We start from the raw sequence: 26,260 nt of genomic DNA on the forward strand, positions 1-26,260 counted from the left end.
AAAAAAAAACAAACAAGGAACTAAATAAATATCAGTTCGGGTTTACATCTCATCCAAGTCAGTCGACAAACAAAACCGCTTACGTTGGAGACAGAAAAAACCAAGTACAGTATTGTGTAGTGAACAATAGACCTCGAAAATGAGTGAACCAAACAAACAAAAGCTACCGCCGGTACGAAAGAATACAATTATTGTTGACTTCAGACAGTGCAAAATTCGACCTTCGACACGAGAACTTGAAGGTTTGCTTAAGGAACAAATGAATCTTGACATTAAACGTGTGCATTTACTCCAATGCAATAAGACCAATAATGTTGTTTATATCCAGTTCTATAAAGAGTTGGATGCAATTCAATTCACTAAAGACAATAATAATGTGCACTATGTGGAGCATGAAAATATCAAGTACAACATTCCAGTATATATGGAAGATAGTGCTATAGAAGTGCGTGTGCATGATCTTCCCTCAAGCGTCAACGGTTCTTATATTCGCAAAACTATGTCCCAATACGGAGAGATTCTCTCTATCGAAGATGAAAAGTGGAGGAATTTTTTCCCCGGTATTCTAAATGGCGTACGTTTGTTACGCATGCGCTTGAGGAGGCCTATACCTTCTTATGTGACATTCGGTCAGGATACAAGAATACCGTGCAAATCACTTGTTACCTATGACAATCAGATGGCCACATGTCAATATTGCCAAAAAGCTGTTCACTACGGTAAGCCATGTGATAAACCGGACAAGGAGACAACTATACCAAAGGACAACGGTGCTTCCTTCACATCAACCCCAAGCAACCCCAGTACACCTGTGACAGTCACCAACAACAGTGAAGCATCCTCTCCAACGAAACCATCCAACGTATCCCCTATAGAACAAAGTACACCAGCTGCAGTTAACAGCTTACCATCCAACCAACCAGCAACTGCAAACAATGTACAACAAAGCGCATCTACAGCAACCAGCAACGAAATCAACAACAATACCACCGATGCGGCAATGGATGACGAGACGAACCACGAACGAAGTGCCCCTCTATCCTCGCAGGAGGAAAATGGAAGCTCCTCTCCCCCTAGAAAAAGGGTGACAACGAGATCCAATACAAAAAAAAATCTTTTATTTAAAAACTCAGCTAAATCGGCCACGTAAAGCTTGTACGCAAATAGGCCTGAATAAAATATCTTTTAAATAAAAAAAAAAAGGAACTAAATAAAAAGTAAATGTTGAAAACATAAATCAAAGCGGCATCTGTTTCAAAGTACTTTGAAGTTATTTGGCTGCTTTTGTTGCAATTGGAATTGTGGCTCAAAGAAGCGGTTAAATCGAGAAGTGTTATAATCCATAATAATGCCTTTCGTCAATTTGATTCGATTGTGCACTGAAACAAAAGAGTAATGTTCAGTCTCCCATCTACTGCATACCCCCCACTGTTCACATTCAACCATTGTCATTCACAAACCTTCCTAAGCTGCCTTCGAAATGGAATGAACTGTTCTAACTATATATATTTCTGTATAATATCATCCTATAGAACCACCACAGAACTAGAACCTGGATTTCCCTTATTAACTAATGGACTACTGTTTTTTTTTTTTGTGTATGATAAACACGCTAGTAATGGTGTTTCTAAGATCCTTACACTTACTCCTCCTCGTCCAGAGGCTGTTCTCGTGGACCATACGTGGGACAGCACAAGCCCTCCGATCCGTCCGGTCGTATGCAGAACAGTGAAATTTCGATATCAGTCGGTTCGTGGGGAACGATTCCGTGAACGTCTCGCAGTTCCGTTGTCGGGAACCACGCCGGTTCCGAATCTTCGATAATGTTAATCCCACATAACCTACCGACAAAAGGTTTATCGTTAATAATAGCAAGTGTGTCGCTCAGTTCTAAGCTACGCTACTCACCGACAGATGGCCACACCGGGAATCCACAGAATTGACACTAGAACTAACAATATTGCCACCACTATGCACCAGTGGGGCCACTCGAGCCGTTCGGCATTACCGGTTAGCGTGTTCCAGCCGGGATAGCTGCTTCCTTCGGATGCCAGTTCCATAAAAGAAGCGACCAGAATTGTAATCATTGCAATCGGTGAGATGTACTTCCAGCACAACATCCAGTATAAGCCAGGTCGTGATCCGGTCATCAGTTCAATATCGTCAGCGAATCTATCGGCAGAGATTAGGAAGGTAATTCAGGTAATTAATCTTTATGTTTTCGAAAGATTCGAACCGTTTAATTCCATAGATATAGCTAACGCCGATACATTCGAAGAATGCAATGATCAGCAGTGAGTAGTTCCCGGCGAAACTGTCCATCAGCTGAAAGATGTAGCTTCCAGCTCCATTGGCAAAGCACATCGAAAGAATACAACACGAAAGGCATAGTCCCTTTGAAAGAAAGAAAAATAACATACCATTGGTTATGGCAATCTTTCAATATCTTATCACACGGTTTACCCCCGTAATGACTTCCTTCGGTAGATTCGGGAACAGCTTCATGTCCACCAGTGAGGTGGTGACACCCTCAAGAGTACCGAACTGTGAGTCGATTCCTAGCGTGAACAGCATAAGGAAGAACAGAACCGCCCACAATTGGGCCGCCGGAAACTGATTGATGGCTTCGGTGAAGATTATGAACGCCAGTCCGGTTCCGGATGCACTCTAAAAATAGTCGAATCGAATCGAAATAGTTCAGTAACCTGCGGTCAACCGAGTTGCATGCTATCTACAGTGGATAAATCTACGACTACGGTTGCAAACTTCGACAGCTACTTCTACTACTGGAAGAATAGAGTACAGTGAATCGACCGGTCGACAGGTCGACAGATAACACATACACATGTCCACAACACGAACACTGAACAAAACAACCAACGGCTACGGGAAGTAGATGGTGTTTACGTTTTCGAGTTCCTTCTGTAGATCACAAACCGGTAGATCAGAGGTTTTGTTTGCCAGCAGCAGTGCGGTACGTTCTTCCACACACGAATCAAAGATCGACGTAGCCTGAAAATAATGGATTCTTTAACGTAGGACAATAACAAGACTTCTTTGAATCTGAGTACCTTAAACCCAATAACCGAAAAAACAACCACTCCGGCAAACATCGATGTACTACAGTTTGTAAAGGACACCACCAGGGCGTCCCGATAGCAGTTGTTGTTTGCTGGATTGTACGAGCTGAATGCGATCAATCCTCCAAAAGCAAGTCCTAACGAGAAGAATATCTGCGTTCCGGCTTCAAGCCATACCACCGGTTCCAGAATCGATTCCCACCTTGGAGTGAACAGATGTAGAACACCGTCGGATGCACCTGTGGAAGAAAAACGGTCAACGAAAAACAACAAGAGTTCGAATTTCAATACCTTTAAGAGTGATCCCTCGGAAAAAGAAGATTATCAGTACCACATAGGGAAAGATGGCGGTGATGTAGACGATCTTGCTCGATTCGGTTATTCCCTGAACCATGCACATGTACACCAGGAACCAGGCGGTAATCAACGCGATGGCTACGTGGTAGTTTATTTCCTCCGGTTCGTTAACACTGGGCGACACTTGCAACGTTTCCCTGTACCAGTAGTACTTGGTAGGCGAAGATACGACACATTCCGGTTCGACATCGTAGGTAAAGTTTTTGTACAGTCGCTTGGGACAGTCTGCCCACGGAAGAGGTGATTCGAAACTGTGCAGTAAATAGATCAAACACCAAGCAATTATGGTGTTATAATACAGTGCCACAATGTAGCTCACAAAAGCCGACGAAATGCCGATCCCTCCGAGATAGGCGGATACTTCGTGCCACACACCAATTGCTCCCTTCCGTAGACGTTGTCCGATCGCTAGTTCCAGGTAGAAGATGGGAATACCCTGTAGCAGTAGCATAACAAAGTAAGGAACAAGAAACGCTCCTCCACCGTTTTTCTGTGCCAGGTAAGGAAATCTCCATACGTTTCCCAATCCCACTGCATACCTTTCAAGAGAAAACACAACTTAGTTAACTAACAGAGGATCTCACACGGAACTCACCCAATCGTGGCCAGCAAAAATGTCCATTTGCTATCCCAACTTTCACGCTCATCTTCGGGCCGTTCATTCGGGACTACCGACTCCTCAACGACCTGATCGATCACCGAAGCCTGTGTCGATAGCTTTCCCATCGGTCCGGTGGTGGCAGTGGGCGGAGCAGATCTGGGGCCCAAATCCACAATTTGACCCATCGGTGGATCATTGTCATCAATGAAAGCCTGATTGGTGGCACCGTAGACAACATTTCGGTTACCATTCTCAGCCCGAACCAGTCGACTACGGAGTTCCTTGGGTTTTCGAATACACAAGAAAAGAAAATGAACAGCAAAAGTTAGATTTCAACAATTCGGATTTATTTCGTGTGAGTCACAGGAATGGAACTGAAATAGCTAGGCCTTGGGTGAGCTACTTCTACTTTCTCCAGAGGACGTCTGGCAAATCGACCCACAACCTGGTTGGAAGTCTCCGGAAACTTTGCCGGCCATGTTGTATCGATATTCAATTCAGCCAGTTTCTGCAGATTATTCACCGGACGTCTTCCATATCCCGTTGTTTCGTAGACGTCAGAAATCTTTTGCCGTGTTGCTTTCTGCAGAGCAAATACTTCATCCCAATATCCGGACTCGTGCAATAGACGAGCTTTTCTAATGGCTTCGATACGTTCCCGGTGCCAGCGATCCTGTAGGACAACCGTCGGTAATGGCATTTTGTTTACCGAAATTCGAATTCAACAAAATCAACAAAACATGACAGAACTCAACCCAGCAATTCAAGGCCTGCTACGATGTTGCATTATATACTCACCCTCAATTCTAGGTCATCCAAGCTTCGAACCGTTGCCTGCTGGATCAGATCCCGGGAGCTTTGTCTGCGAAATAAATGCGCCGTGTTGGCCATTATGATCGCTGCTGATTCCGATTCCGACGAGCGAAGCGGTGTTTTTTTCCAAATTCTACTGTTGTCTATAAGTAACGTAACGTAACGAACGTGCAGTACAAACGAACGGGATCGTGCACTTCCCCGAGCAGAAGATGCGCAGTTGATTGAAAATCGTTGTTGGGTTGTTGTTAAACGGCAATGCTAACGCTACTGTGGTTGGTGCATACGGTACAATCGGTGCTGTTGGGCTGCATTCTGGTTGGTGTTTGCTATGTGTGCTTTTTTTTGTTCAATTGTGCAATGTGCTGTACGATACAAGAAAAGGAAAGAATGTGCTCGGTGCAAACAGTCTGTGCTCTGATAGAAACCGGAAAATGGTAGTGATCAGTGCTGAATGTTTAGAAAATGTGATTGTTGAATAGTCAATTGATGTTGCATTACAATTCCGATAGGAAGTCTGTATAAAAAAATCCCGAAATTATCAATTGTCGATTATCAACGCCTGGAATTCAGTGAGTGGGTTGTCTAGCCAATACAAACAACTTTCCGAACAGTTTACTTTCAAATCATGTTGCCGTAATGCAGAAAAGAAAGTCGTATTTTTTCTACGTTACCGGCTCTACTTGAAGGACAGGCATTCGTTTTAAAATGATAAATATCTCACATGAGACAAGTCAAAGTTAAGGTCATGTGTGTATGATTGAAATGCGAGCTCCAATAGACAGCGAAATTGAGAAGGTTTCGAAGCAGTTTTTGATTGTTTTGAATTCAAAAGAAAAATTTCCGAAAATTTTCACGTATTTAAACAGTCTCACATTCGTTTTTTTTCTCTGTCTTATTCGTAAATAATAACATTCAAAAGCAAACAAAGAGAGAGGAAGTACTTTCGTCTTCCACTTCAACAAAAGTGATCGTCAATGCCAACGTCACTCGTTTCCTTTCGATAAGACGGTCCCCTGTCACGACGCCATCTTGATGAGATTAAAATCGGACCTTCAAAATCAGCTGATTGCAACTTAAACAAACAATCAGTAATGCAATCGTTTTATTGTTTTACCATGTTTATTGCTCGAAAATTAGAGATTATTGGGCCCTCCGGGTTGGCGGTTCAATGCATAGAACGGTGGTCTTACAAGCCAGTTGTCGTATGTTCGAGGCCCGAACCTGGAATGATTATTAATGTCAGTAGGATCGTAGTACCTAGCCATGCAATAATTCTGTACGCTAAGAATCGGCTGCCAAGTCTGTTGAAACAAATTCCACGAAAGGAATGTAATGCCAAGACTTTGCTTTGACTGTATGGGTGTTTCGAGACGAGCCAAATCCAACAAAAGTTTGTCACTCACGGAGCAAACGATCGCATGTTTTTAAGTGAAACAGATCTTCGTTTTCTAAAAGTTTTTGAACACTTACAGCTCAGTCAATTTTGCGCCTGCAGTTTGGAAATGTTTCTACGTATCAGTTTGAAAAGATAAAACCATGTATTTTAAATTTAAAATTATCTTATTTTACCTAATGGAGACGATAGTGCCATACATATCAGTTGAGAAGCGTCGTTTTGGTGGTCAATTCAAATCAAAGACAATTCGAGTGCGTGTCTATGAAGGCTTTAACCGGGTAATCATGTGAAATCGGCCCCCAAAGAGAATTCACATTGTTATACCACATTTGAAAGAGCTTGGCATTAATACAATTTTTTCAAGATGTCAACCCTATAAATGCCATATTGACGGAGCTAGGCTGATTCTATTGATCCGATGAAGTATTCAAGCCCCAAACTCGGTATGTTGGCATTTCTGTAGCCATGAGGAGGTTCCATTTGGCAAATTGTGCAAACGAAATCACGTAAAAAGAAACCCCTTCACAAAAATTGCTTCAGCATTGAATTAATCCGCATTGTGAGCAGTTCTGCTGCAGGATGGATAGAAAAAGTTAATCCTTCTGCACCAGAAAAAAAACAAACGATTTTGACCTTTTGGTCTACTCTTTTAATCGTTCGCCACGTTGCACAGTGATCCCAATCATATTAACTTTTTTCAATGCACCTAGTGGTGTAATGATGCCTTTCTCATATTACTTTACGTCTGCTTAGCGGTTCAAGTTGAACTGTTTAGGTTTGCACTAAGCAGTTCAATTTAAACTGCTCTGCATTGTCTGAGACGATCCGTAAAGCTTGCTTCATTTAGAATTGGAACAAACTTTTGCACATATTGTGGCGCTCCTGGTGGATGGATTTGGAAGTTCTTGGCACCCACGTGTCGGGAATTTTGTCGGCTTCACGTATGATTTTCGATATTCCGCAAATCGACAGTACTTTGTAAACATTCAACTTGGAAGCCGAAAGAAGGGAAAAATTGTTATTTGGAAAATCCATTGTGGTCAGCATCTAGGCTAGCTAAACAGCTGCAATTGTCCAGAAATACGCGTTATCAAACGGTATAAGGAAACATTGACGACGATTCGGAAGCCTCAAGCCAATCGTCGGAGTGGAACTGTCGATCGGAAACTGCGTGGTAAGATTTTGAAGACGATTAAGAGGAATCCTAATCTGTCGGACCGTGATTTGGCCAGAAAATTCGGTGCTGCCCATAGTACCGTGAGGAGAACTCGACTCCGGGAAGGAATCAAGTCGTATCGAGCTAGAAAACAGCCAAATCGGACAATGAAACAGAATAGTGTGGTCAAAATTCGTGCTCGGAAACTATATGACCAGGTGCTGACCAAGTTCGACAGGTGTCTTCTGATGGACGATGAAACCAATGTCAAGGCTGACTTCGGGAAAATCCCAGGTCAAAAATTTTACTTGGAAACAGCTCGGGGGGATGTTCCAGCCAAATTTAAATTTGTTTTGGCCGACAAATTTGCAAGAAAATTTATGATTTGACAGGGCATTTGCAGCTGTGGCAAAAACATGAAAGTTTTCGTTACAAATAAGACTATACCAAAAAGAGTGTCTCCAAAAACGAATTTTGCCGTTCATTCGATCCCACGACCATCCCGTAATGTTTTGGCCGGACTTGGTAAGTTGTCATTTCAGCAAAGTCGTTCAAGAATGGTATGCAGAAAAAGGGGTCCAGTTTGTTCCGAAAAACCTTAACCCACCCAACTGCCCCCAGTTCCGCCCTATTGAGAAATACTGGGCAATCATTACAGGAAAAATCGAGAATTCCTTCGAAACCGTGACGAATAATTTTATCCGTATTTTTTCTTAATAGTATGAAGAAAATGCTACATTTTAAAAAATGATCTTGAATTCAATAATAAATAACTGAAATACAGGTAATTGTCTTTGTTCCATTTCTATCTGAAGCAAGCTTTAAAGAAAAGTATCTTCAATTATTGTAGTACATGACGAAAGAATTGAAGTACTATCTATTTTTTGAAAATAATTCAAAAAAAATAAAAATATTGCCACATTTTTCATATATCAATACCCTTTGTAATAAATTTACCCAAAACCTTTTTAGTTTGTGAACATAACAATCACCTCGATTCTGTATTTCGTTCGAATCGGATTGTTTCGATCGAATACGAAATTTTGCATTCTGTAGCTCGATCGAGTTCCGATTCGATCGAAATACAGAATCAGAAAAATTGTAGAACATATGAAAAATCTAGAAAAATCATTGAAAAATGTTATATGGGAAAAATTTGATTTTGGGGGTCTCCAATAAATAAGGCTTCATATCTCGATTCGACAATGCGTTTTTAAGTATTCATATCTTCGGCATGTTTCGTTGCTTTAACGTGATCTACAAATTTTATGAGAACATAAATTCTCTATCTCGTATTGTATTGAAAATAATGCGGACTGTTCCAAGCAGAAATTCTTCTGAAGACATGAAAGCTCAACCCCCGAAGCACAAACAAAAAACCTGTTTTAATCCACTTAGTGACGGTGTACAATCTTTAACACACTTTACCCTACAGGGTCCGGCACTCGAAGTGTAACCAACTTCAGACCATCGAGCCTGGCGTCAAGGTAAATGCGACATATTATCGGGAAAGTATTCTGGAGGTTGCTTTGAAGCCGTGGGCAGACAAACATTTCGGTGGCAGACCATGGACGTTTCAGCAGGACTCGGCACCGTCTCACAAAGCTCGAGTGAACCAAGAATGGTTGAAAAACAACGTTCCGAACTTCATCACGTCCACACAATGGCTCTCGAATTCACCAGATGCGAATCCAATGGATTATTCTCTTTGGGCCATTTTGGAGAGCAAAGTCCGAACTAAAAGATACACCAGTCTCGAGGCGCTGAAAAAAGTTATTGTCCGCGAGTGGGCCAAAATACCTGCAAGTCACATTCGGGCAGCTTGCGATTCGTTTTTTGACCGTCTCAAGGCCATAGTCAAGGCAAAAGGTGGTCATATCGAGCAAAAGTGAATTGATTCTGAATTTTGTATTATTTTTACAAATTTTGTACTTTGAATTAAGTAAAAGTAATTTTCCAAACTGAATTTATGGCCTTCTTAATTGATTACACTTCGAGTGCCGGACCCTGTATTAACTCCGGAATCAGGATGAAATCCAGAAATTCCGAATGAGACCATGAGACCTTTCATTTGAATCTAAGTTCAATTCAGCCGTTTCCTAGAAAACCTAGTGAGGTTATCTGAGTCGAATGGTATATGTCACTTGGCCCTCCGGGCCCATTTTTACTAGTCGGTTTTTCAAGTGATTGCATAACCTTTCTAGATGAGAAAAGCAAAAACTAATGAGCGTTTTGTAGATTGTCAATTTCGTGCGATGGTGTACTTTTCTCCATCGAAGGGCTTATCTGAGTCCAAAGTACGCACGATTTCCTGCCATAATACGTCTCTGAATTTCTATGTTGGTTCGCGTCTTCCTCTTATGTATTTTGTTTTTGACGCATTTATGGCCAGTCCGATACGCCTAGCCTAGTTTTCAGTTCGACGTATGTTTCCATCATCTTCTCAAGGTTACGTGTTACAATATCAATATCGTCAGCGAAGCCAAGAAGTTGTACGGACTTTCGGAAGATCGTGCTACTCGTGTCGATCCTCGCTCTTCGAATCACACCTTCCAGGGCAATATTGAACAAGATACAAGAAAGTCCATCACCTTGACGTAGCCCTCTCCGAGATTCTAATGGACTCGAGAGCGTCCCAGATACTCGGACGTAGCACGTCACTCTATCCATCGTTGCTTTGACCAATCGCGTCAGTTTATCCGGGAAACCGTATTCGTGCATGATCTGCCATAGCTGTTCTCGATCGATTGTGTCGTATGCCGCTTTGAAGCCAATGAATAGGTGATGCGTGGGTACGTTATATTCACGACACTTCTGGAGTACTTGTCTTATCGCGAATATGTGATTCGTAGTGGCGCGGGCTCCGGTAAATCCCGCTTGGTACGGCCCTACGAATTCCTTAGCTGTTGGTGATAGACGACGGCAAAGGATTTGGGAGAGTACCTTGTAGGCGGTGTTCAGCAATGTTCCTGCGGTAGAATCTCCTCCTCCTCAATCCTAGAAATCATCCAATGCAGCGCTCTAGCCAGTGCCTCTCCTCCATGTTTGAGCAGCTCGCCTGGCAACTGGTCATTGCCCGCGGCTTTGTTGTTCCTCAGCTTGCCGATCTCCTCAATTATCTCCGACAGATCAGGGGCTGGGAATCTGTCGTCGGTTGAGCGTGCACCCAGCTTGATTCCTGCACCGTTCTCTGTATCCTGTGCTTCGCCATTCAGATGCTCGTCATAGTACTGTTTCCACCTGTCGATCACCTCACGTTCGTTCATGAGAAGGTTACCACTGGTATCTCTGCACATTTCGGCCTGTGGCGTGTAGCCTCTACGTAAGCGGTTCACCTTCTCATAGAATTTCCGTGTATCATTTGCGCGGTACAGCTGTTCCATCGCTTCACGATCTTGGTCTTCCTGGTGGCGCTTTTTCCTCCGGAAAACCGTTTTCTGTCTGTTCCGTGCCTGTTTGTATCGTTCCTCGTTCGCTCTAGTGCGGTGTTGCAACATCCTCGCCCTTTTTTTTACATAACTATTTATTGGAATATGAGTTAAAATTAAATTTAAATTGGGTGTTCAGCCACAAGTGGGTGTTCAGCCACAAGTGGTGACTTTTCAGCCCCTCGCCCTTGCTGCATTCTTCTCTTCGACCAACTGCTGACATTCGCCGTCAAACAAGTTATTTGTTCGATTCGATAACCTCGCACCTAGTACGGTTGCAGCAGTGCTACTCACACCGGACCTTATATTCCTCCAGACGTCTTCAAGAGTCGCCGCACCAAGCTGTTCTTCCGTTGGTAGCACTTGCTCCAGTTGTTGCGCGTATTCCTCTGCAGTACGAAAGCTATGTAGCTGCTCGAGATTGAATCCCGGCGTTCCTGTGCGCCGTGTGTTGTGCACCGTCGATAGTTTTGAGCGCATACAAACCGCGAAAAGGACATTGCCGTTTCAACCTTCCGAGTGAACGGACGTGCTTTGTGTTTATTGCGAAAGCGTTGAAAACCAGTGCCGTGTGTGATAAAGTGACCGGACGATCAAAACTAGATTGCTATTGTGTAATAGACAATAGTGCTTTTTCCTGTGAGAGGTTTTATGCACATTATATACTGAAGCAGTGTATTGTTGTGAGCGGACGATCGAAACAGTACCGTTAGCCGGTGATTGTTCGATCGATCAAAACAGGCCCAGCGGTGTACGTGATATCACTGTGCGGATTAAAAAAGAGTGTGCTTTTTCCTCTCGGAGGTTTTTTGCACACCATCGCAGCGGCGATACGCCGATCGACGAGGGCTAGGCCTTGGTGGCCCCCGTTGGATTTAAGTTAAGTATCATTATTTAGTTTTTTTTTCCTTCCTGCATTCGACTGTTCTATTTCTCCCCGATTCACTTATTTCTGTGCGGAGGTAGCTCCGCAACATGTCTAGTGTAAATTCTGACCCCCCCGTTCCCGATGATCAAATGGAGACTTCCCTTGACTATAAAAAGTCTCGCATAAAGAGCTATCCGGATGGGCTCGCACTACCGGCCGGTCCTTATGCGGTCTATTTCCGGACCAAATCGAAAGAAAAAAAATTAAATATTTTTAAAATATCGCGGGACCTGTCCTCGCGATACAATACTATAAAAAGTTTTGATAAGATACGTCCAGACAAGCTCAGGGTCCTGTTTACCAGTTCAAAACAGGCTAATGAGCTCGTTCAAAATGATCCTTTTACGCGGGAGTACCGCGTCTACGTGCCAGCTCGTGAAGTCGAAATCGACGGTGTGGTCACCGATTCGAGTTTGACTTGCGAGGACGTTCTTAAGTACGGGGCGGGTTGTTTTAAAGACCCCTCACTTAAGAATGTCAAGATACTGGATTGCAAGCGATTGCATTCAGTATCGATCGCCGGGGATGGAACAAAGTCCTATCCCCAATCAGACTCTTATCGTGTGACCTTCGCCGGTTCTGCTTTGCCCAACTACATCCTCTTGGACCGGGTTCGTTTGCCTGTTCGCCTATTCGTACCCCGAGTAATGAACTGTACTAATTGCAAACAACTGGGGCATACAGCTACCCATTGCAGCAATAAGCCACGTTGTGCTAACTGTGGGGAAGCTCATGCGGACGGCTCTTGCGGTAAGGATGCTGAAAAGTGTCTCTACTGTAAGGAGGGTCCGCATGACCTCTCTGATTGTCCCGCTTACAAACTGCGAGGTGATCGAATGAAGCGTTCCCTAAAGGAGCACTCCAAGCGTTCTTTCGCAGAGATGCTTAAAAGTGCCACCCCTCCTAAACAGACAACGAACCCATATGCCTGCTTGTCAACTGACGAGAGCGATTCTGACGACCCTTTGGAAGGTCCATCTTCGGCGGTCCCTCATAGCTGTAGGAAAAGAATAAATAAATCCTCTCATAAGCTACCTAGTAAGGGTTCGAAGGTGTCTTCCGAAGGGCTTCGAAAAGTTACAGCTAACGGGAATCGGGACACAACACCGAAGCAAAAAGCTCCTGGTCTCGGAAAACTCAATTCCGAGATGGAATTCCCACGACTTCCCGGGACTACAAAATCCCCAAGCGTCCCAGAAAATCTACCAGAGAACCAACTAGGTGCTGGACTTATCAAGTTCTCTGATGTTGTGGACTGGATTTTTACAACTTTCAATATTTCAGACCCTCTTAGAAGCATTTTAATTGCTTTCATGCCAACAGTAAAAACATATTTGAAGCAGTTGACTGCAAATTGGCCCCTTCTCTCAGCGATTGTATCCTTCGATGGCTAAATCATCCACCGAGGTCACGGATCTAATCACTGTTTTACAGTGGAATTGCAGAAGTATCATCCCAAAAATAGATTCTTTTAAGTTTCTAGTAAATGATCTGAAATGTGACGCATTTGCATTGTGCGAAACTTGGCTAACTTCTGAAATATCCTTAAACTTCCACGATTTTAACATTATTCGCCTGGATCGAGATGTTCCCTATGGAGGAGTACTTTTAGGGATCAAAAAGTGCTATTCTTTTTATCGAATTAACCTCCCCTCGATACCAGGTATTGAAGTTGTCGCATGTCATGTTACAATCAAAGGTAAGGACCTTTGTATTGCTTCCATCTACATTCCCCCTAGAGCCTTGGTTGGGCATCGGCGGCTCAGTAATATCATAGAGCTCCTTCCCGCACCGACGTTGGTTTTAGGAGACTTCAACTCACACGGTACGGGATGGGGCTGTCTTCACGACGATAACAGATCAGCTATGATCCATGATATTTGCGACAACTTCAATATGACAATCTTGAATACGGGAGAAATGACACGGATTCCTGCACCACCAGCAAGACCAAGTGCGCTGGATTTATCCCTTTGCTCGACATCGCTACGGTTGGATTGCACGTGGGAGGTAATTCCAGATCCCCACGGTAGTGATCATCTACCGATCGTAATATCAATCACCAGCGGCTTAAAACCATCGAAAATAATCAATGTTTCGTATGACCTCACACGAAATATTGATTGGAATAGCTATGCGACCTCGATATCTGAGAAACTTGAAAGAACTCTACAACTTCCTCCGGAGGAAGAGTACACGTTTTTGGCTGGCTTGATTCTCGATACTGCGATTCAAGCTCAGACGAAACGTGTACCCGGCGCAAAAACTAACATCCGTCCTCCCAACCCGTGGTGGGACAAAGAGTGCACAAATTTAAACGCGGAGAGAGCCTCCGCGTATAAAAAATTCAGAAAAAATGGAACACCTGATAATTACCGGAATTACGCGGCGTTAGACGTTAAAACTAAGAACTTGATTAGAGCCAAGAAACGCGGTTACTGGCGTCGGTTTATAGACGGCTTAACGAAAGAAACATCTATGAGCACTCTTTGGAACACAGCCCGACGAATGCGCAACCATAACACCACGAATGAAAGCGAGGAATACTCCAACCGCTGGATATTCGATTTCGCTAAAAAAGTATGCCCAGACTCTGTTCCGGAACAGAAGATCACCCGCGCCGCGACACCAAATACAAACGAATCACCGTTTTCGATGGTAGAGCTTTCACTTGCACTTTTGTCATGTAACAATAAAGCCCCGGGATTAGACAGAATAAAATTCAACTTGTTGAAAAATCTGCCTGACCCCGCCAAAAGGCGCTTGCTGAATTTATTCAACAAGTTCCTCACGGGTAATATTGTCCCACACGACTGGAGACAAGTCAGAGTTATCGCCATCCAAAAACCAGGGAAACCAGCCTCCGATCACAATTCGTATCGGCCGATTGCTATGCTTTCCTGTATCCGGAAATTGTTCGAAAAAATGATTCTGTTTCGTCTAGACAATTGGGTCGAAACTAATGGTTTACTTTCAGATACACAATTTGGTTTCCGCAGGGGCAAAGGAACGAACGATTGTCTTGCGTTGCTCTCAACAGAAATTCAAATGGCATTTGCTCGTAAAGAACAAATGGGGTCAGTTTTCCTAGACATTAAGGGGGCTTTTGACTCAGTTTCTATAAATATCCTATCTGAGAAGTTGCATCAGCATGGTCTTTCGCCAGTTTTGAACAACTTTTTACATAATCTATCGTCTGAGAAACACATGTACTTTGCGCATGGTAATTTGTCGACAATACGATTCAGCTACATGGGTCTTCCTCAGGGCTCATGCTTAAGCCCCCTTTTATACAATTTTTACGTAAGTAATATCGATGAATGTATCAACACATCTTGCACGCTAAGACAACTTGCCGACGACAGCGTTGTGTCTATTATAGGACCCAAAGCTGCCGATCTCCAAGGACCATTACAAGATACTCTCGACAACTTATCATCATGGGCTCTTCAAATGGGTATCGAGTTCTCTACGGAGAAAACTGAGCTGGTTGTATTTTCGAGGAAGCGAGAACCAGCACAATTACAGCTTCAACTAGGGGGTGAAACCATAGCTCAGGCCTTCACATTTAAATATCTCGGGGTCTGGTTCGACTCCAAAGGCACCTGGGGATGTCACATTAGGTATCTGAAACAAAAATGCCAGCAGAGAATCAACTTTCTTCGTACAATAACCGGATCATGGTGGGGTGCCCACCCAGGAGACCTGATCAGGTTGTATCAAACAACGATATTGTCCGTGATGGAATACGGATGCTTCTGCTTCCGATCAGTGGCGAACACTCATTTCATCAAGCTGGAAAGAATTCAGTATCGTTGTTTGCGTATTGCCTTGGGTTGCATGCAATCGACTCATACGATGAGCCTCGAAGTGCTGGCAGGCGTTCTTCCACTGAAAAACCGGTTCTGGGATCTCTCATATCGTTTGCTCATTCGATGCGACATTTTGAATCCTCTGGTGATTGAAAACTTCGAAAGGTTAGTTGAGCTTAACTCTCAAACCCGTTTTATGTCCTTGTATTTTGATTACATGGCTCAGAATATTAATCCTTCTTCGTTTGTTTCCAACCGTGCTCATTTCTTGGATACTTCTGATTCTACTGTGTTTTTCGACACATCCATGAGAGAAGAAATTCGTGGAATTCCGGATCACGTGCGCCCTCAAGTGGCCCCAAATATTTTTTATAATAAATTTAGAACAGTCAACTGTGAAAAGGTGTTTTACACTGACGGATCAAACATCAACGAGTCCACAGGCTTCGGCATCTTCAATCAAAACATCACCGCTTCTTACAAACTCAGTGATCCGGCTTCAGTTTACGTCGCAGAATTAGCTGCTATTCAGTACACCCTCGAGATCATTGAAACCATGCCCAAAGACCATTACTTCATTGTCACGGACAGTCTAAGTTCAATAGAAGCTCTCCGGGCAATGAAGCCAGGAAAGTATCCCCCATATTTCCTGGGGAAAATACGGGAACATTTGAGAACTTTATCTGAACGGTCTTATTTAATATCGTTAGTCTGGGTCCCTTCGCATTGTTCCATTCCGGGCAATGAAAAGGCAGACTTATTGGCTAAAGTGGGCGCATTGGAAGGTGATATTTATGAAAGACCAATCTGCTTCAATGAATTTTTCAGTATTTCTCGTCAGAAAACTCTCGAAAGTTGGCAAACTTCATGGACGAATGACGAACTGGGACGATGGCTACACTCCATTATCCCTCAGGTATCGACGAAACCTTGGTTCAAGGGGATGAACATGAGTCGTGATTTCATTCGCGTTATGTCACGGCTCATGTCAAATCACTATACATTCAACGCACATCTCCGGCGTATCGGGATCGTGGAGAACGGGCTCTGCACCTGTGGCGACGGTTATCAGGACATCGAGCATGTCGTGTGGTCGTGCGTAGAGTATCGTGACGCCAGGTCGAAGCTACTGGAATCCCTCAGGGCCCGAGGTAGACCGCCTGAGGTGCCGGTTCGGGATGTGTTGGCGAGTCGGGATAGTTCATATATGCTTCTCATATACCAGTACCTCAAACACATTGATATACAAGTGTAATGTGTTATTCCTCGCTCAGAAAATATAATCTCCACCTACAGGTTCGACACTAACATCCGCCCGATTCTCTCGATCCCCGTCCCTGTTCACCATCTTCATTGGAATTAACAAGATCTTTTTTTTTGTCACTAACTTTTTCGTTCCCCTTTCCCTGTTTTTTCACCATCTCGATGGCAACTAATTAGATCTCTGTCGTTTTCAAACATTTTGTTCCCACACCCCTTTTTTACCCCGTTTCCCACAATATTTACTTCTTTTTTTCATTCTCTTCCGTAACATCACCATCACCGGAAGACCGCTCCAGTCAATGACCAGCATGCGGGCCACCCGCCGGGCCTTCGTAGCCTGGGGGTGTTTCCCGCGGACCCTCACGGACCGAAGAATGCGGCCAACATAGAAAATTACCATCGCCATCTGGAATCATCTCATCCTAAATTCAATTCACCGGCCACTACCGATCGCCAGATACTATATTACATAATGATACTACTCTAGTTTTAAGTTAGACGATAATTAAGATTAGTAAATACCCTTGGCATCTTAGAGCTTAAGCAGTGTGCCTTAATATTATATTATATTATTGAATAAAAAAAAAAAACCGCGAAAAGGTAGTGGTCAGAATCAATATTGGCACTGCGGTAAGTGCGGACATTGATGACGTCGGAGAAGAATCGCCCGTCGATGAGAACGTGGTCGATTAGATTTTCCGTATGTTGATCAGGTGATCTCCAGGTGACTTTGTGGACATCTTTGCGGGGGAAAAAGGTGCTTCGAACTATCATTCCTCGGGAGGCTGCAAAGTTAACGCATCATTGACCATTGTCGTTTGTTACCGCGTGCAGGCTCTCCAGTCCGATCACGGGCCAGTATATTGCCTCCCGGCCTACCTGAGCATTCATGTCGCCGATGACGAGTTTTACATCCCGCCGTGGACAGCTGTCGTAGGTTCGTTCCAGCTGCGCGTAGAATGCTTCCTTCTCATCATCGGGTTTCATCTCATGTGAGCAGTGCACGTTGATGATGCTGTAATTGAAGAAACGGCCCTTGATCTTCAATACGCACATCCTATCACTGATTGGCTGCCACTCAATCACGCACGTGCGCATCTCGTTCCTAGAACACTGGTTGTGCCACAGCTCTGGTAGAAAGTAACCGCCCGAAACCCTCTTTGCCACACCTTCTGTCCCGCCCAACAAAGTTCCTGCAGTGCTAAGACATCGAAGCCACGGATTTGAAGCTCATCATGCAGCATTCGGTAGTATCCTGGGAAGCCAAGCTTCCAATCGTATTCTTTTGTTCGTCGCCTTAGTCTTTGCCGATTATTCCGAGTCGTATTTATATCCTGATTGTACGTAACATGTGTTTTCCTGGCGGCTTGTTAGGCCTGCACCAATCTGCTGTCTCGCCGGAGGGCCATCGTGTCAGCACTATTTAGAGTCGTAATCAGCTGCTCCTAACATGGAAAACAGACGCTGTTTCATGAATAAATATCCGATCAAGCATACTGAACAGGAACAGGAATAAAAAAAACACTAGCGCCAACGTACTACGGAAACGTGTTTGATCATACAGATGCATACTCTTGATGAAACATGGACCCTCGGTTACACACTCGACACACACATAGAATGAATGCTAGGTAATGTAATGGCACACAAGAGCATCGCAACCAACGAATTAAGTTGACAAATGCTTCCCCTTCGTCGTTCGATTTGGCTCTCTTGAACTATTATTCGTTCCCACATCTAAAACTGACGCTATCGTCTATCAAAATCGCTGGAAAAAGTGTATCGACCTAAGAAGGTCTCCTAAGTCCATCAACAACATTCATTTGCTGAATAGTCGATCTGTGGCTCAGAAATATCAGTTAGACGCAATACGAGACATGTGCATCAATTTTCTCGCTAATTAATGGTTTTTAAATAACCAGGTAAATGATGGAACAGAGATGACGAAAAGGTACAGTCTACTTATTTACCGCTCTGGTAGAACTAACGGGTGGCAACTAAAATTTTGGAATTTCTTTCTCAAGCTGTCAAAAAAGACAAACATATTGGAGAAGATCTGATTTATTGAAATTAAAGATACATTTTTGATATGATTGGGACCACTTTGCGCTTTCGCTTCAAACAAGTGCGGAAAATACATCGGAGTAACGAAGTAACGAAGAGAATACACAGAACGACAATTCTAGGGGCCATAAATGAGAGATCTATAATCGACAATTATGGTCAAATCATTTAGCTCCTGGTCATTTGCAGTGTCTTCACATCAGATCAAGCAAGAAGGTGCTTGATTTTCTCATATTCATTAATTTCAATTTATAAAATCGAATTTCAATCAGAATAAGCGTACTCACTAACAGTGATGGCATTTCACTAGAGTGATACACCAGTGTGTAAGTTTCATTTCTACACTGCGGATGCATTTGGTGGGCTTCACACAAAAAGGTAAGCGCACTTTTCCTCAGTGCCCATTAGACAGACTTGAGAGTGTGTGCTTGTGTTGAAAGAAGCTGGTGCGAGAGAACCACATTCTCTTCGCATGAATCGCTCTAACGCGCTCTCGCTTAAATACGCTCAAGTGACCAATGAGCAATTTCATAAATGAGTAGACGAAAAAGTGGCAAAATCAGAATCGACCTTCTCCGATTTGGATGAAACTTTGCACATGGCTTCAGTATGGCAAACCATAAGTTTTGAACCGATTGAGAGGTCAATACGACTCACGACTGATTTTTAAAAAGGGCGTATGTGATTTTGCATTTGCCAAGATTACCTTTTTCAAATCGTTGTAACTCGGAAACCGTTAATTGTACAAAAATGGCGTTTCGGAAGAAGTTGTAGGGAATCGATTGGACACTCTAAAAAAATGTACACCGAAAAAAAATTATGATTTTTTTTCTCAATCATTACAAAATAATCCGAAATAGTTAAATTAAAAAAAAGTATGGCTTTAATTTTTTTGTGATAATTTTTATTTTAAAGCAGTTAATAAAACCATCAGATTGATGGCTATCCCATCCGTGCCTTTTGAAAAATGAAGAAGTTACAGCTTAAACAATTTACAGATATATTCGAATTTCCAAGTTCTCGTTGAAAGTTAATCTTTTAAACTGTAAAATATTATCAGGTGTACAACTTTGCTTCCACCGTTTTTTCCCAATATTAAAAGCTTTATTGCGACAAAGTGCTTACAGATGTATTATTCAAAGTATTGTCCGTGGCTAGCGAAAACTTTCTACCATCTTTCCGGCAATTTTCGGATCCCGGCTCGTCATCATAACAAATCATATCCTTGGCCCCGTGAATACTCGGTTTTGCCTTCGACGAAGCAGCATGCCCGGGCTTTCCCCATGATTTTCTGCGTTTAGGATTACCGTATTGAACCCACTTTTCATCACTGGTTACGATTCGATGTAAAAACCCCTTACGATTTTGTCATTGAAGTAGTTGCTCACATACAAATAGACGGCGCTCGATGTCCCTCGGTTTCAACTCGTACGGCACCCAGTTTCCTTCTTTCTGAACCATGCCCAGGGCCTCGAGACGTTTTGAAATGGCTTACTGACTCACTCCCAATGATTCGGCAAGCTCTGCTTGGGTTTGGCAGGAATCTCTAATCAAGCAATGCTTCTAGTTGTTCATCTTTAAAGGTTTTTTCTCTTCCACCATCATGTTTGTCTTCGACATCGAAACCATTATTTTTAAAACGTTGAAACCACTCCCGACACGTTCTTTTACTCAGAGCAGCATCACCGTAAGTCTCTGAAAGCATTCGATGCGCTTCAGTTGCATTTTTTTTCTCGAATTGTATCAGAAAAGTAAAACTTCCCGCAAATGGCGAGAATTGGGCACATAAACAGACCTTTTCGAGCGTGAATAATATGAAAACAAGAACAACTGTCACTGAAACGGCGATGACAATTCGTTAGGTGCTGTACACACTCACTTCAAAGGCATTTTCATCTATGTATTTTGACCAGCCTCAGCCGGTACAGCCAGCTATCGAAAAACGGCGGAAGCAGCGTTGTACACCTGATATTCTACAGGTTAAAGGCAATAAATTTGTTCATGATATTCTTTCTTCTAAAAGTAGCTGTTCTTGAGATACTCCGAGGTTTCAGTATAAAGTCGGGTTTTCCAGCAATTCTATTACTTTTCTATAGAGAAAGGCAAAAATTAGGAAAATTAGTGGGGTTCCGTATGGAAATTAAATTTTTCACTGAAAAAAGTTGCCTATGCTTACTAGATTAATAATAAGCGTTTGACACGCAACGAGATGCTCAGTATTTGGCCGCTGAAGAAAAGCAAACTAGATCGTTTGACGAAAATTATTTGTCCTGCAACGAGTTTTGTGTGGAGTTTTCGAAGCACGTTTTTAATAGAGTACTAGCTGACCCGTCGAACTTCGTCTCTCCCAAAAAGACAGCAGAATTGTCAAACGACTAAGTAGTTAACGTTTATCTCCAATATTTTGCTGATTACTTAACCTACAATCAACGGAATTCGACACACATTCGCTTTAGGGGCTGTCCATAAAAGACGTCACGCCGAAAGGGGGAGGGGGGTGTTTCATAAAACGTGACTTTTTGAGACAGGGGGAAGGGGGGGAAGTTTTTGGAATGTGACGTCCAATATATAACAATGAGCGCATTTTTGAAATACCTAATTATATTACTGCTATGCCCTATTTCCTGAAAAAATCTTCACAATAAACGTTTACATTCTACAGGATGACGTGTATTTGTTGATGTAAAAGCTTTTTCTTGTAAATACGGAAATGAATGATGCAGGAAATAATTTCTGTTGTGATCAGCAAAAGTGCACGGAGGAGTGAGTAAATTTGCGAAATTAATAAATTGTGCCTAATATGTGTAAAAAAGAAAAAGATGCCTTCAAACGGTTTAACTTAAGTTATGCACTGACAATTTATCAGTAATTTGATTTTCTAGCATTGATAATAGTATACCATAAGAATTTCTCTTATCTGATTCTGATGTAGTTTATTCAATTGTACTTCATTTGAAAAAGGGCGGGAGATCAACGATTTCAGACGTAGATCATGTCATGTCTTATCTTGATCATATGTGATTTTCCTCATTCAACATCAAGCTTATCGAATCATCCAATGTTTGAACTTACATAAATCAAGAATCATTTTAGCTCAAAATCACTACCCATTGTGTGATGGAAGATCAGTACCGATATTGATCGATGTGATTTAAAATTCACTGATCAACTTCTCCGGCAGTGATCTCGTTTTGATGAGGTTTTGGTCTTTATTTTCTCAGCCCTGTATGCTACACTAAGGAAATATTATTATTTACCTAAATCAATAATATATCTGTGTACTCCTAGGAGGAATAAAACAGATGATTTAAATGTTTCATCAATTCCAACCAAATACTTTTGTTAATTTATATAATTGATATTAATAAAATAATTCCGATGATTTTGTAGTTTTAGGGATATTTTTGAATCTAATGACAGCATGTAATAAATCGATTTTTCCCTCATATTTGTATGGTTTGTCATACATATTGAGAATGTATTGAGATGAATTTTATTTATTTTGAATTCGTGACACGTGACATAGGGGGGGTGGGGTGTTTTTGCTTCTGCGACAATTTGTGACAAAGGGGGGATGGGGAGTCAAAAATTGTCAAAAAAGCGTAACGTCTTTTATGGACAGCCCCTTAGCTCAAAAAGTAATATGACTAAAAATTAATATGAAAATGTGAAATACTTCTGTTGTGCAAATTTGAGCAAATGCACATATTGTCATCTCATCCTTTGAATCAATGCACTGAACAGAGTTCCCTTTTTAATGGCTTCGACATAAAGAATATAAGGTGGCACGTTTCCTCTTCCAGCTGTGATTCTTGCTTTCGGTAATCAATAAAAAAGAGAAATAATCAGATTTTTGTAATGATAAACTTATCTCAATATTGAAGAGTTTCTTCTAGGGTTGTTCATTCGGTAGAGTAGGATATATTTACAATTTGTATTTAGTCCAAGTAACCAGAAATTCGTAAATAAAGATTTGGCTTAAGAAGCATACAAAGTATTTTAAGGAATTACTCATACTTGAATGTTCTCCCGACGCAGCAGAACAAGCTTTGAAGCAGTTCCTTGTACAGCTTTTAAGCAGCGAGAAAGTTTTTTCTCAGAATCTTTTCTGTGCGTTCAAGTTGCCAAAATGTGCCACATGTACTTCATAGCTCTAATAAAATGGATATTTTTAAGGTACTGTGGAACTTTTGGTTGCTTGGAGTCTTTCCAATTTGTGGAACTTTTGGTTGCTTTATCTTTTCAATTTGAACATTCTTCACAGAATATGAAATATAAAATTGCAGTCTCAATTTTTTTTTTTTTTTTTTGCATAAATATCTGTTTATTAATCTTATTTTTGTGTATTACATCAACATTTTACAGTACAAGTGTTTTGACCCTTTGGCCTTTCATCTTTGTTGTTCATACGATTCGTTATTAATATTAGGTGTTTTAGTTACTCTTGTTTTACATACTAATGTTTAATCATAATATTTATTTTAATAGTTGCAGTCTCAATCCATCTTGAACATTTATATATAATCAGCAAAATGCAAGTAAAGTCTTTTAGTTTGACCTTAGCACTTCTACTGCACGATCCTTTCATTGATTCATTCAAAAATTTTCTAATTTGTTAAACTTACGTTCACAATGACCAATATTATTCATCTGACTTCATTACACACAATCCATTAACTGGTGAACGATATCAGAACTTTTTCTCCTGCCTACATAGGTATTTCTAGAACAGTCATATGCATTCCGCCAGTCATTTATGTCGTTTTCGCTTGATGCCAAACTTAACCCAGTTACCACCCTAACTGCTGTCAAACCGTTTGTTTGAAGTCAGTTTCGAACGAAACTAGGTTGAGCTGAAAATAGAATCTGTTTCGAACCTGATTTTTATATCAGGTTTGCTCAGATCCTAGTTAGTAAATGCGAAACCAACACAGTTTCATTAAAAGTTTTTGATGAAACTAACCTGGGTCAGTTTCAATTTTCTCAAGCGATAACGTCATTAGGAAGCAATAATTTTGATACCCAATTAGGCACGTGGCTCGAAATGAATAATCACATAAATCAAGTATGCCTGTTCACACAAAACAATTCGTTGCGCGTCAAAACAATTTTTTCTACGATCTAGTATTCTTTTCTTCGACGGCCAAACACTTATGCAACTCGTTATGCGCCAAACACCTATCAATGAAATCAATGAAAGCAATCATTGACGATTTTTTTAGTGGAAAATTCCATTGTCCATACAAAATAACTTTATTGGTTTTTTCCACTTTTCCGGTAAGTTTTCCTAATTTTTTTAAAGTACGAACCCGGTGGGGGTAAAAACTGATCAAACAAAAAAAAAATCATCTCAATCCGTCCATCCGTTCTTACGTAATGCGATTACAAAGGATGATCTCCTCCGGCCGGTGCTCAGACATCGCCGATGAGGGAAAAAAACGTCCCGAATCGTCCCGGAATAGTGCGAATAGACTTTAAGCCACGAGGCCAGACATTGAAAATTTGCGAGATCAATTTGATAACTGTAACCATTCTTTTAACCCCGTAAACTTACGAACTGCTTGGTATTAAATAGAAGAAAAGATAAACAAAGTCACTTGTTTATCACTTGAAAAATTCGAATAGAATTCAAGAAAATTATTTTGGACGAGACGAAGTTCGACGGGTCAGCAAGTAGAACTTTTTTTTTTTGAAAAATTTGTATGAAGACCATATTGTGTCTGTTGATGATGCCTAAATAAATGAAAATATTGATAATGGATGGTTTTTCATCGAACTACTCTTTTCATGTAACAACTAGGGTTTTTGTAACAAAAGTCATCTCATTAGTACAGTCAGCACGTTATTTAACGGGTCGCTCGAGTTCCAATCAGTGAATTGTGATAAAATCGAATACAATATCAAACAACACATGCATTGAAAACGTTCTGAATTGTTACGACATGGTCATGGGCCATTATTTCAACGCACGTAACACACTTTAAAAAGATGAAGCATAGAATTGATCAATAATTCAATCTGATATAAGCTTCAAATCCTGTTGATAGGATACGCTAGGGCAATAGCATTTGATTCCATTTTACGACAGTAATCTTCAACTGTATATCGTCAGTCGATAGCAACAACCCGAGTCATCGACCTAATCGAGTCGAATCCGATCACACGATAATCGTGGCTTAGACGGTTGAAGAAAATATTCCAAAATTTTCGAAATTTTAATTGAATCACGGCAATAGGGGTGGTATCTAATCCATGATAGGAAATGTTGTCATCTTTCCTCAACGGGTAATCAACAGAACAGACCCGCCGTCATCAACTGTATAGAAACCATCGGAAAAACTTGACAAGAATTAAAATAAAATTCAATTAATTTCAATGACAACCTCGAGATTAACTTCCAGGCCTCGTCGCTAAGAGTGGAGTGGAGCACAAACGACATCTCATCAGCATATATTCATAGTTCCTATCGTATATGCAAGCTTTTATCTTGTGTGATTGCTCCAGTAGACAGCGTGTCGACAGTAACTACTGCACGACGGGCACGACAAATCTAGATTGTTTCTTTTTGCCTCTTATGATATGAAGGCAAAATGACTACTGTTATTTTGGCACGACATAAAATCAATATTTGGAAAGTACACTTTCTTTAAAGAAAAAAAAAACGAAAGGAACTGGGGAATGATTGTGCACTGTGGGCTTCTACCGTGAGACATTTCAAGCGAAATTACCGAAACGTGAACACCCAAAAAGACACATTGAAAGCGTTCACAGGTGTATGTACCTAGTAATCGATGGAGAGGTAAGACGTCCTTTATTACCAAGAAAGATTCACACCCTCACGGTATTCCTCACTTTCAACGAAGCTTTTGATAGGTTCTTCTCAAGTTTTCAGCTTTCCACCTACGTAGCTAGCGCCAATTCTGACCGACCGACCATATAATAATCTTCTTTTCTTCTGTACTAAAGCTGTACTGTACATCCCCCGATATTATATAACACGCAACACTCGCGCACTTTCACTGGGGGCAGAAAATAATGCTCGTCCCACTGCACTACATTGCCTAAATCCGGGGGTAAATGAGTACGCAGCAGATTTCTTCGGGATCCCAAAATGATACTTGGTTTTTTTTTCAAGCACTAAATCACTTGTAGAATGATTAACAACACACTCCTTCAGTGGCAGGATTTTTTCATCAGCTTCGCTTCACGGTCCGAAACAGGACACGACGGTCGGACGTTCGAACATTGTCGCTCGGCAGACAAAATTCGATTGAATGAATGAACAGCGAATGCAGCACGAGCGGATTGGTGTGACAAACCGACGTACCAAGCATACCATCAGGCGGAAAAGACAACAGG

General features: G+C 41.8%; 1 protein-coding gene across 2 annotated transcripts; it reads right to left on the reverse strand.

Moving 5' to 3' along the window:
* Positions 1-26,157, reverse strand: LOC131425653 (sodium-dependent neutral amino acid transporter B(0)AT3). Of its 2 annotated transcripts, none has more exons than XM_058587711.1 (10): positions 25,683-26,157; positions 4,837-4,900; positions 4,033-4,319; positions 3,372-3,976; positions 3,072-3,319; positions 2,908-3,012; positions 2,464-2,667; positions 2,237-2,394; positions 1,909-2,172; positions 1-1,841 (listed from the first exon to the last, which is right to left on the reverse strand). In XM_058587711.1, exons 3-10 carry the CDS (start codon positions 4,221-4,223, stop codon positions 1,643-1,645), a joined length of 1,974 nt encoding a protein of 657 aa, XP_058443694.1. In that variant the 5' UTR covers positions 4,224-4,319; positions 4,837-4,900; positions 25,683-26,157; the 3' UTR covers positions 1-1,642. The 2 variants fall into 2 exon arrangements, with proteins under 2 accessions (XP_058443694.1, XP_058443693.1); XM_058587710.1 differs by having other exon boundaries at positions 4,837-5,216.
* Between the last annotated feature and the right edge of the window lie 103 nt (positions 26,158-26,260).

Source organism: Malaya genurostris, chromosome 1 (genome assembly GCF_030247185.1).
Source record: "Malaya genurostris strain Urasoe2022 chromosome 1, Malgen_1.1, whole genome shotgun sequence".
In the NCBI taxonomy this organism is placed as follows: Eukaryota; Metazoa; Arthropoda; class Insecta; order Diptera; family Culicidae; genus Malaya; species Malaya genurostris.

Coding starts and splice junctions, on each gene's coding strand:
- LOC131425653 (XM_058587710.1), bottom strand. CDS start 4,929: ATGGCCAACACGGCGCATTTATTTCGCAGACAAAGCTCCCGGGATCTG. Junction 3,977..4,032: donor TTTTTGCTGGCCACGATTGG/GTGAGTTCCGTG, acceptor TTCTCTTGAAAG/GTATGCAGTGGGATTGGGAA. Junction 1,842..1,908: donor CCCGGTGTGGCCATCTGTCG/GTGAGTAGCGTA, acceptor TTTTGTCGGTAG/GTTATGTGGGATTAACATTA.